The following is a 12,902-nucleotide window of genomic DNA, read 5'->3' on the forward strand; positions in this document are numbered from 1 at the left end:
GGGGGTATTGGGGTTGATCCATGACAGAGGACACTAGGGCGTATTGGGGTTGATCCATGACAGAGGACACTAGAGGGTATTGGGGTTGATCCATGACAGAGGACACTAGGGGGTATTGGGGTTGATCCTAGAGGGTGTTGGGGTTGATCCTAGGGGCAATTGGGGTTGATCCTAGAGGGTATTGGGGTTGATCAATGACAGAGGACACTAGAGGGTATTGGGGTTGATCCTAGAGGGTGTTGGGTTGATCCTAGAGGGTATTGGGGTTGATCCTAGAGGGTGTTGGGTTGATCCTAGAGGGTGTTGGGGTTGATCCTAGAGGGTGTTGGGGTTGATCCTAGAGGGTGTTGGGGTTGATCCTAGAGGGTGTTGGGGTTGATCCTAAGGAGAATTGAGGTTGATCCTAAGGGGAATTGGGGTTGATCCTAGAGGGTGTTGGGTTGATCCTAGAGGGTGTTGGGGTTGATCCTAGAGGGTGTTGGGGTTGATCCTAGGGGGAATTGGGGTTGATCCATGACAGAAGACACTGGGGGGTATTGGGGTTGATCCTAGAGGGTGTTGGGGTTGATCCATGACAGAGGACACTAGGGGGTATTGGGGTTGATCCTAGAGGGTGTTGGGGTTGATCCATGACAGAGGACACTAGGGCGTATTGGGTTTGATCCTAGAGGGTATTGGGGTTGATCCATGACAGAGGACACTAGGGGGTATTGGGGTTGATCCATGACAGAGGACACTAGGGGTATTGGGGTTGATCCATGACAGAGGACACTAGGGCGTATTGGGGTTGATCCATGACAGAGGACACTAGAGGGTATTGGGGTTGATCCATGACAGAGGACACTAGGGGGTATTGGGGTTGATCCTAGAGGGTGTTGGGGTTGATCCTAGAGGGTGTTGGGGTTGATCCTAGAGGGTGTTGGGGTTGATCCTAGAGGGTGTTGGGGTTGATCCTAGAGAGTGTTGGGGTTGATCCTAGGGGGAATTGGGGTTGATCCATGACAGAGGACACTGGGGGGTATTGGGGTTGATCCTAGAGGGTGTTGGGGTTGATCCATGACAGAGGACACTAGGAGGTATTGGGGTTGATCCTAGAGGGTGTTGGGGTTGATCCATGACAGAGGACACTAGGGGATATTGGGGTTGATCCATGACAGAGGACACTAGGGCGTATTGGGTTTGATCCTAGAGGGTATTGGGGTTGATCCATGACAGAGGACACTAGAGGGTATTGGGGTTGATCCATGACAGAGGACACTAGGGGGTATTGGGGTTGATCCTAGAGGGTGTTGGGGTTGATCCTAGGGGCAATTGGGGTTGATCCTAGAGGGTATTGGGGTTGATCCATGACAGAGGACACTAGAGGGTATTGGGGTTGATCCTAGAGGGTGTTGGGTTGATCCTAGAGGGTATTGGGGTTGATCCTAGAGGGTGTTGGGGTTGATCCTAGAGGGTGTTGGGGTTGATCCTAGAGGGTGTTGGGGTTGATCCTAGAGGGTGTTGGGGTTGATCCTAGGGGGAATTGGGGTTGATCCATGACAGAGGACACTGGGGGGTATTGGGGTTGATCCTAGAGGGTGTTGGGGTTGATCCATGACAGAGGACACTAGGAGGTATTGGGGTTGATCCTAGAGGGTGTTGGGGTTGATCCATGACAGAGGACACTAGGGGATATTGGGGTTGATCCATGACAGAGGACACTAGGGCGTATTGGGTTTGATCCTAGAGGGTATTGGGGTTGATCCATGACAGAGGACACTAGGGGGTATTGGGGTTGATCCATGACAGAGGACACTAGGGGGTATTGGGGTTGATCCATGACAGAGGACACTAGAGGGTAATGGGGTTGATCCATGACAGAGGACACTAGGGGGTATTGGGGTTGATCCTAGAGGGTGTTGGGGTTGATCCTAGGGGCAATTGGGGTTGATCCTAGAGGGTATTGGGGTTGATCCATGACAGAGGACACTAGAGGGTATTGGGGTTGATCCTAGAGGGTGTTGGGTTGATCCTAGAGGGTATTGGGGTTGATCCTAGAGGGTGTTGGGGTTGATCCTAGAGGGTGTTGGGGTTGATCCTAGAGGGTGTTGGGGTTGATCCTAGAGGGTGTTGGGGTTGATCCTAAGGAGAATTGAGGTTGATCCTAAGGGGAATTGGGGTTGATCCTAGAGGGTGTTGGGTTGATCCTAGAGGGTGTTGGGGTTGATCCTAGAGGGTGTTGGGGTTGATCCTAGGGGGAATTGGGGTTGATCCATGACAGAGGACACTAGGTCGTATTTTGGTTGTGTCTGTGTGTCGTCACTAGGTTGTCTTGTCGGTGTGTGTGTGTATGATATGCGTGTGTGAAGAGGGCGGGTCGGGGGTTGTCCGGGGAGCGGAGACAGAGAGGATGCCGTCGTGTGATAGGTCGACGAAGAGCAGTAGAGGGTCGACACCCACAGGAAGTATGTAGGTCCTCGTAAACGACCGACTGATGAACCCGTGGACATCTTGTCTCTGGGAGTGGTTACCACTGACCTGACACACACACACGCACAAACACACACCACAACGAACCAAGGAAGAGGGAGAGAGAGAGACAGGTCTTTAACTCCAGAAGGTTTGATTAGGGGTTTGAGGTCAGGGGTAACAGGTCATGTTAATCAGGGGAATAGAGCATGATAGAGGTATTTTTAGCGTGGGCATCGCCATTGAGGACCATTTTGAAGTCTCGCTCGGATGCAACCCCTTCACGGGGTGGGGGCAATTAGTTGACCAGAGTGGCCAACACTGGGACAACCACTCAATAAGTTGACTAGAGTGGCCAACAATGGGACAACCACTCAATAAGTTGACTAGAGTGGCCAACAATGGGACAACTCCTCAATATGTTGACCAGAGTGGCCAACACTGGGACAACCACTCAATAAGTTGACTAGAGTGGCCAACACTGGGACAACCACTCAATAAGTTGACCAGAGTGGCCAACACCGGGACAACTCCTCAATAAGTTGACCAGAGTGGCCAACACTGGGACAACCACTCAATAAGTTGACTAGAGTGGCCAACACTGGGACAACCACTCAATAAGTTGACCAGAGTGGCCAACACTGGGACAACCACTCAATAAGTTGACTAGAGTGGCCAATACTGGGACAACCACTAATACGTTGACTAGAGTGGCCAACACTGGGACAACCACTCAATAAGTTGACCAGAGTGGCCAACACTGGGACAACCACTCAATAAGTTGACTAGAGTGGCCAACACTGGGACAACCACTCAATAAGTTGACTAGAGTGGCCAACACTGGGACAACTCCTCAATAAGTTGACTAGAGTAGCCAATACTGGGACAATCACTAATAAGTTGAGTAGAGTGACCAACACTGGGACAACCACTAATAAGTTGAGTAGAGTGGCCAACACTGGGACAACCACTCAATAAGTTGTCTAGAGTGGCCAACACTGGGACAACTCCTCAATAAGTTGACCAGAGTGGCCAACACTGGGACAACCACTCAATAAGTTGACTAGAGTGGCCAACACTGGGACAACCACTCAATAAGTTGACTAGAGTGGCCAACACTGGGACAACTCCTCAATAAGTTGACCAGAGTGGCCAACACTTGGACAACCACTCAATAAGTTGACTAGAGTGGCCAACACTGGGACAACCACTCAATAAGTTGACCAGAGTGGCCAACACTGGGACAACTCCTCAATAAGTTGACCAGAGTGGCCAACACTGGGACAACCACTCAATAAGTTGACTAGAGTGGCCAACACTGGGACAACTCCTCAATAAGTTGACTAGAGTGGCCAACACTGGGACAACCACTAATAAGTTGACTAGAGTGGCCAACACTGGGACAACCACTCAATAAGTTGACTAGAGTGGCCAACACTGGGACAACCACTCAATAAGTTGACCAGAGTGGCCAACACTGGGACAACCACTAATAAGTTGACCAAAGTGGCATTCAAAGCCACCTAGTCTTAGAGCATTTCATATTATTCTGTAAGTAAATCAGACACTCCATTACGTGTGATACTTTATATTGTGTTTCATATGGTATGTATTAATTTGTTGATGTCCATCAACCATTTCGTTAGAGGTCAGGGGTTAGAAGTCTTTACCTCCAGTAGGTTGTCGACAGTGCGAACAGTGACTTCATCAGGAGTGAACTGACACACGTCCAATCGAACGGTCCACTTCCCTGGCTCCGCCTCTATATCAGAGAAGCCCCGCCCTAGCTGCTTGGTGATTCTTGGACGGACATAGTAACCATGGTACAGGGTGGGGGTGAGGAGGTCCTGGGGGGTAAGAGCTGGGGGAGGAGTCAGATATCAGAATCATACAGCTGGGGGAGGAGTCAGATAATAGAATCATATAGCTGGGGGAGGAGTCAGAGAAAAAAATCATATAGATGTGGGAGGAGTCGAATAATATAATCATATAGCTGGGGGAGGAGTCAAATAATAGAATCATATAGCTGGGGGAGGAGTCAGATAATAGAATCGTATAGATGTGGGAGGAGTCAGATAATAGAATCATATAGCAGGGGGAGGAGTGAGATAATAGAATCATATAGATGGGGGAGGAGTCAGATAATAGAGTCATATAGATGTGGGAGGAGTCAGATAATCGAATGATATAGCAGGGGGAGGAGTGAGATAATATATCATATAGATGGGGGAAGAGTCAAGTAATAGAATCATATAGCTGCGGGAGGAGTCAAATAATAGAATCATATAGCTGGGTCAGGAGTTAGATAATAGAATCATATAAATGGGGAGGAGTCAAGGTTTACAGTAGTTTGATAGTTCTCTCAGGGCTGGGGGGGAAGAGATTTACAGTAGTTTGATTGTTCTCTCAGGGCTGGGGGGGGAAGAGATTTACAGTAGTTTGATAGTTCTCTCAGGGCTGGAGGGAAAGAGGTTTACATTAGTTTGATAGTTCTCTCAGGGCTGGGGGGGGGGTAAGAGATTTACAGTAGTTACTATAAAACCCAGTGCAGCTGTTCTAGGATGGTGTGTGGGTCAGAAAACATACCTCAGGCTACAAGGCTTAGGAGAAACTCACCCCTGTTATTTTTCTGCCTCTCCTCTAATCAGACATGTTTTTCCATACCCAGTCTCTATGCAGGCTTTACAGCCCTGTGTGTGTGTTCCAGGCTGCCATAGGTTATTATGGAACCCTGTTCAGCTGGACGTTCTATTTATACACACAGTCCTTCTGAGGAGCGGGGTTCCCTAGTTCAGGGGAAAACAATATTGGACATTCATCTCTGTTTGTTTTGGATTTATAGTGACTAGTGACACACACACACACACACACCACTCATTACTAGTACTGAGATATAGCATGTTAGCTACAGACAGTGATCCAGTGATAGTTTTATAGCGTAGCTTTCGCTAGATCACAAACTAAATACACCTCTGATTTAAAAACACACAGAGAGACAAAGACAGACAGAGAGCGACAGAGAGACAGACAGAAAGCGACAGAGAGAGGGAGAGGTTCCTACCCTCTCCAAAGTTCTGGTCGTAGATCCTTCTGGGAGAGTTCAGTTCACACTGAGTACTCATGGGATATGCATGAGGCACTGTCCGCTCCGCCATCATGACTCAATGACTGACAGAAGGAGAAAGAGAGAGTGAGGCAGATGGAGGGAGGGAGTGAGGGAGTGAGTAAGGGGATAGAGAGTGAGGGTATGAACGAGGACAGGGAGAGGAGAGGGAACAGGGGGAGTTTATCCAAAAGAATGTTTGGCTCCACGGAGATTGATAAAAAGGCTACAAATAGAGTACACACACACATTCTACTCCATTTAGCTCATACACAGACTGATGGCAGACTAATAACAGACTAATAACAGACTAACAACAGACTAATAACAGACTAATAACAGACTAACAACAGACTAATAATAGACTAATAATAGACTAACAACAGACTAATAACTAATAACAGACTAATAACAGACTAACAACAGACTAACAACAGACTAATAACAGACTAACAACAGACTAATAACAGACTAATAACAGACTAATAACAGACTAATAATAGACTAACAACAGACTAATAACTAATAACAGACTAATAACAGACTAATAACTAATAACAGACTAATAACAGACTAATAACAGACTAATAGCAGACTAACAACAGACTAATAGCAGACTAATAACAGACTAACAACAGACTAATAGCAGACTAATAACAGACTAATAACAGACTAATAGCAGACTAACAACAGACTAACAGCAGACTAATAACAGAATAATAACAGGCTGACAACAGACTAATAACAGACTAATAACAGACTAACAACAGACTAACAACAGACTAATAACAGACTAATAACAGACTAACAACAGACTGACAACAGACTAACAACAGACTAATAACATACTAATAGCAGACTAATAACATACTAATAACAGACTAACAACAGACTAATAACATACTAATAACAGACTAACAACAGACTGACAACAGACTAATAACAGACTAATAACAGACTAATAACAGACTGACAACAGACTAATAACAGACTAATAACATACTAATAGCAGACTAATAACATACTAATAACAGACTAACAACACACTAATAACATACTAATAACAGATTAACAACAGACTAATAACAGACTAACAACATTAAATTAATGTTTCCAGAGCTGTAGGAGCTGTGTCTACTATGCTTGTTTCAGGACCAGGCAATTGTTTTGCTTGCCGAGGATTATACAGTAGGATTGAAGTGGCTTCCTTAGACACTATATAAAAGATCCATCATATCTGGCCCTGATCCCTCTCTGAATCGTGGCATTGTACGCTTCAGCAGGATTCTCTCTCTTCACAACTGGCTATGTGATTATTGCAGCTCAATGGGTGTAACTTTTGTTGACAATTTCAACACCTTTTGGAAACAAAACACGTTGTATAAGGACGATGGGAACCACCCAAATCATTTGGGTTCCTGGATCCTTTCACAGAATTATAAGGCTGCATTGAGGCAATGACTTATCAATGACTCAAGCCCAGCTCAGTTAATCCCTACCATTGTGATGCAGAGATGTCATAATGCTTCAGCAAATGCACATTAAACCAGGGGAGTTAGTAGACACAATGTAGTCTGAGGACCAAGGTGCTGAATACCTCTGCTGATCCTACAGCTATTGTAAGCAGTAATCATGAGCCTATGAACCAGATTTACACTGTTAGAACGGAGGCGGTGTGCCCTAGTAGGAAGTCCACTGTGTGCAGCTCACCCTGCACTAACAGAAATAACATGAGCATGTGTAACAGCTGTCGTTGGTGGAAGAAGGTGAGGACCAAGGTGCAGCGTGGTACGTGTTTGGCATTTTATTAAATATAACTGAACACTAGATAACCAAGTAACAAAAGGCACAACCGAAACAGCTCCGTCAGGTGCAACACACACTAAATAGAAAATAACTACCCACAACCCATAGTGGGAAAACAGGCTGCCTAAGTATGGTTCTCAATCAGAGACAACGATAGACAGCTGTCCCTGATTGAGAACCATACCCGGCCAAAAACAAAGAAATACAAAAACATATAAAAAAGAACATAGAACGCCCACCCTAGTCACACCCTGGCCTAACCAAAATAGAGAATAAAAGCCGCTCTTTGGCCAGGGCGGGACAGCATGTCTACTTCTGCTAAGCTTCCCAATAAAGCAATTAAAACAATCAAACGTCCCAGAAAAGTGCTAAAAATAGTCAATGAACAAGGTTCCTGAAATCAGTAACATGCTAGTAACAGATTACATTCATATTCTGACTATCTCTGAAACTCACTTAGATAACACCTTTGATGGTACAGTCGTAGCAATACATGGTTATAACATCTACAGAAAAGACAGAAATGCCAAAGGTGGAGGTGTTGCTGTTTATATTCAGAACCACATTCCTGTAAAGATTAGAGACGATCTCATGTTAAATACTGTTGAAGTCATATGGCTACAGATTCATCTGCCTCACCTAAAGCACATTCTCATGGGAAGCTGCTATAGACCAAGTGCTAACAGTCACTATCTGGATAACATGTGTGAAATGCTTGATAATGTATGTGATATCAACAGAGAGGTATATTTTCTGGGTGATTTAAATATTGACTGGCTTTTATCAAGCTGCCCACTCAAGAAAAAGCTTCAAACTGTAACCAGTGCCTCCAACCTGTTCTGTAGTGATTCATATGTTGTTGATGTAAAGAATATTTGCTGGTCTGTGGTGTGTAATGAGGAGCAACCAGATGCTGCTGGTCTGTGGTGTGTAATGAGGAGCAACCAGATGTTGCACTTGACACATTTATGAAATTGCTAATTCCAGTTACTAATAAGCACACACCCATTTTACAAATGACTGTAAAAAACTGTTTTTCCCCTTGAATTGATGAGGAGTTGAAAAATTGTATGGTTGAGAGGGAGATGTATGGCAAATAAGTCTGGCAGCCCAACTGATTGGCAAACGTACTACAAATTAAGAAATCATGTGACTAAACTGAATACAAAGAAGAAGAAACTACACTATGAAACAAATATAAATTATATAAAGAATGATAGTAAAAAGCTCTGCAGCACCTTAAATGAAATTTTGGGCAGAAAGGTAAACTCAGCTCCATGATGTTTTTATTTGTATTTATTTAACCTTCATTTAACTAGGCAAGTCAGTTAAAACCTCTTTGGGCTAGGGGGTGGTATTTTCATGTCCGGATGAAAACGTGCCCAAAGTAAACAGCCTGCTACTCAGGCCCAGAAGCTAGGATATGCATATTATTAGTAGATTTGGATAGAAAACACTCTGAAGTTTCTACAACTGTTTGAATAATGTCTGTGAGTATAACAGAACTGATTTGACAGGTGAAACCCCGAGCACAATCGATCCAGGGAAAAAAAGTTTTGAGGTCAATCTGTTTTCTATTCGATTTCTATGGTGGTGAGTAATAGTGGTATATAGATGTTAGTTGGTGGTGTGTAATAGTGGTATATAGATGGTGGTGTGTAATAGTGGTATGTAGATGGTGGTGTGTAATAGGGGTATATAGATGGTGGTATGTAATAGTGGTATGTAGATGGTGGTGTGTAATAGGGGTATATAGATGGTGGTGTGTAATAGTGGTATATAGATGGTGGTATGTAATAGTGGTATATAGATGGTGGTGTGTAATAGGGGTATATAGATGGTGGTGTGTAATAGTGGTATATAGATGGTGGTATGTAATAGTGGTATATAGATGGTGGTGTGTAATAGGGGTATATAGATGGTGGTGTGTAATAGTGGTATATAGATGGTGGTATGTAATAGTGGTATATAGATGGTGGTATGTAATAGTGGTATATAGATGGTGGTATGTAATAGTGGTATATAGATGGTGGTATGTAATAGTGGTATATAGATGGTGGTATGTAATAGTGGTATATAGATGGTGGTGTGTAATAGTGGTATATAGATGGTGTGTAATAGTGGTATATAGATGGTGGTATGTAATAGTGGTATATAGATGTTAGATGGTGGTGTGTAATAGGGGTATATAGATGGTGGTGTGTAATAGTGGTATAGAGATGGTGGTGTGTAATAGTGGTATATAGATGGTGATGTGTAATAGTGGTATATAGATGGTGGTGTGTAATAGTGGTATATAGATGGGGGTATATAGATGGTGGTGTGTAATAGTGGTATATAGATGGGGGTATATAGATGGTGGTGTGTAATAGTGGTATATAGATAGTAGTATGTAATAGTGGTATATAGATGGGGGTATATAGATGGTGGTGTGTAATAGTGGTATATAGATAGTAGTATGTAATAGTGGTATATAGATGGGGGTATATAGATGGTGGTGTGTAATAGTGGTATATAGATGGGGGTGTGTAATAGTGGTATATAGATAGTAGTATGTAATAGTGGTATATAGATAGTAGTATGTAATAGTGGTATATAGATGGGGGTATATAGATGGTGGTGTGTAATAGTGGTATATAGATAGTAGTATGTAATAGTGGTATATAGATGGGGGTATATAGATGGTGGTGTGTAATAGTGGTATATAGATAGTAGTATGTAATAGTGGTATATAGATGGGGGTATATAGATGGTGGTGTGTAATAGTGGTATATAGATGGGGGTGTGTAATAGTGGTATATAGATAGTAGTATGTAATAGTGGTATATAGATAGTAGTATGTAATAGTGGTATATAGATGGGGGTATATAGATGGTGGTGTGTAATAGTGGTATATAGATAGTAGTATGTAATAGTGGTATATAGATGGGGGTATATAGATGGTGGTGTGTAATAGTGGTATATAGTTGGTGGTGTGTAATAGGGGTATATAGATGTTAGTTGGTGATGTGTAATAGTGGTATATAGATGGTGGTGTGTAATAGTGGTATATAGTTGGTGGTGTGTAATAGGGGTATATAGATGTTAGTTGGTGATGTGTAATAGTGGTATATAGATGGGGTGTGTAATAGTGGTATATAGATAGTAGTATGTAATAGTGGTATATAGATGGGGGTATATAGATGGTGGTGTGTAATAGTGGTATATAGTTGGTGGTGTGTAATAGGGGTATATAGATGTTAGTTGGTGATGTGTAATAGTGGTATATAGATGTTAGTTGGTGGTGTGTAATAGTGGTATATAGATGGTGTGTAATAGAGGTATATAGATGGTGGTGTGTAATAGTGGTATATAGATGGTGGTGTGTAATAGTGGTATATTGATGGTGGTGTGTAATAGAGGTATATAGATGGTGGTGTGTAATAGTGGTATATAGATGGTGGTGTGTAATAGTGGTATATAGATGGTGGTGTGTAATAGTGGTATATAGATGGTGGTGTGTAATAGTGGTATATAGATGGTGGTGTGTAATAGTGGTATATAGATGGTGGTGTGTAATAGTGGTATATAGATGGTGGTATGTAATAGTGGTATATAGATGGTGGTGTTTAATAGTGGTATATAGATAGGGGTATGTAATAGTGGTATATAGATGGTGGTGTGTAATAGTGGTATATAGATGGTGGTATGTAATAGTGGTATATAGATGGTGGTATGTAATAGTGGTATATAGATGTTAGTTGGTGGTGTGTAATAGTGGTATATAGATGTTAGATGGTGGTGTGTAATAGGGGTATATAGTTGGTGGTGTGTAATAGTGGTATATAGATGGTGGTGTGTAATAGTGGTATATATATGGTGGTGTGTAATAGTGGTATATAGATGGTGGTATGTAATAGTGGTATATGGATGGTGGTGTTTAATAGTGGTATATAGATAGGGGTATGTAATAGTGGTATATAGATGGTGGTATGTAATAGTGGTATATAGATGGTGGTATGTAATAGTGGTATATAGATGGTGGTATGTAATAGTGGTATATAGATGGTGGTATGTAATAGTGGTATATAGATGGTGGTATATAGATAGTGGAGTGTAATAGTGGTATATAGATAGGGGTATGTAATAGTGGTATATAGATGGTGGTATGTAATAGTGGTATATAGATGGTGGTATGTAATAGTGGTATATAGATGGTGGTGTGTAATAGTGGTATATAGATGGTGGTGTTTAATAGTGGTATATAGATAGGGGTATGTAATAGTGGTATATAGATGGTGGTATGTAATAGTGGTATATAGATGGTGGTATGTAATAGTGGTATATAGATGGTGGTATGTAATAGTGGTATATAGATGGTGGTATGTAATAGTGGTATATAGATGGTGGTATGTAATAGTGGTATATAGATGGTGGTATGTAATAGTGGTATATAGATGTTAGTTGGTGGTGTGTAATAGTGGTATATAGATGTTAGATGGTGGTGTGTAATAGGGGTATATAGATGGTAGTGTGTAATAGTGGTATATAGATGGTGGTATGTAATAGTGGTATATAGATGTTAGTTGGTGGTGTGTAATAGTGGTATATAGATGTTAGATGGTGGTGTGTAATAGTGGTATATAGATGGTGGTATGTAATAGTGGTATATAGATGGTGGTGTGTAATAGTGGTATATAGATGGTGGTGTGTAATAGTGGTATATAGATGGTGGTGTGTAATAGTGGTATATAGATGGTGGTGTGTAATAGTGGTATATAGATGGTGGTGTGTAATAGTGGTATATAGATGGTGGTGTGTAATAGTGGTATATAGATGGTGGTATGTAATAGTGGTATATAGATGGTGGTATGTAATAGTGGTATATAGATGGTGGTATGTAATAGTGGTATATAGATGGTGGTATGTAATAGTGGTATATAGATGTTAGTTGGTGGTGTGTAATAGTGGTATATAGATGTTAGATGGTGGTGTGTAATAGGGGTATATAGATGGTAGTGTGTAATAGTGGTATATAGATGGTGGTATGTAATAGTGGTATATAGATGTTAGTTGGTGGTGTGTAATAGTGGTATATAGATGTTAGATGGTGGTGTGTAATAGTGGTATATAGATGGTAGTGTGTAATAGTGGTATATAGATGGTGGTGTGTAATAGTGGTATATAGATGGTGGTGTGTAATAGTGGTATATATATGGTCGTATGTAATAGTGGTATATAGATGTTAGTTGGTGGTATGTAATAGTGGTATATAGATGTTAGATGGTGGTGTGTAATAGTGGTATATAGATGGTCGTATGTAATAGTGGTATATAGATGTTAGATGGTGGTGTGTAATAGTGGTATATAGATGTTAGTTGGTGGTATGTAATAGTGGTATATAGATGTTAGATGGTGGTGTGTAATAGTGGTATATAGATGGTCGTATGTAATAGTGGTATATAGATGTTAGTTGGTGGTATGTAATAGTGGTATATAGATGTTAGATGTAATAGTGGTATATAGATGGTGGTGTGTAATAGTGGTATATAGATGGTGGTGTGTA

General features: G+C 41.9%; 1 protein-coding gene across 2 annotated transcripts in view; it reads right to left on the minus strand.

Moving 5' to 3' along the window:
- hspb2 (heat shock protein family B (small) member 2) overlaps window positions 1-12,902 on the minus strand; it is a 15,916-nt gene continuing 3,014 nt past the window's right edge. The window contains exons 2-4 of one of the 2 annotated variants that reach the window (XM_090226291.1): window positions 5,510-5,616; window positions 4,119-4,309; window positions 1-2,517 (exon numbers count right to left, since the gene is read on the minus strand). In XM_090226291.1, coding sequence (XP_090082417.1) covers window positions 2,302-2,517; window positions 4,119-4,309; window positions 5,510-5,606 — 504 coding nt within the window. In that variant the 5' untranslated portion in view covers window positions 5,607-5,616 and the 3' untranslated portion in view covers window positions 1-2,301. Of the gene's footprint in view, window positions 2,518-4,118; window positions 4,310-5,509; window positions 5,696-12,902 lie in introns of those variants that run through there. The other variant, XM_036968194.2, reaches the window with a different exon arrangement.

This window comes from Oncorhynchus mykiss, chromosome 29, assembly GCF_057628025.1.
Source record: "Oncorhynchus mykiss isolate SJ-2025 chromosome 29, ASM5762802v1, whole genome shotgun sequence".
Classification (NCBI taxonomy): Eukaryota; Metazoa; Chordata; class Actinopteri; order Salmoniformes; family Salmonidae; genus Oncorhynchus; species Oncorhynchus mykiss.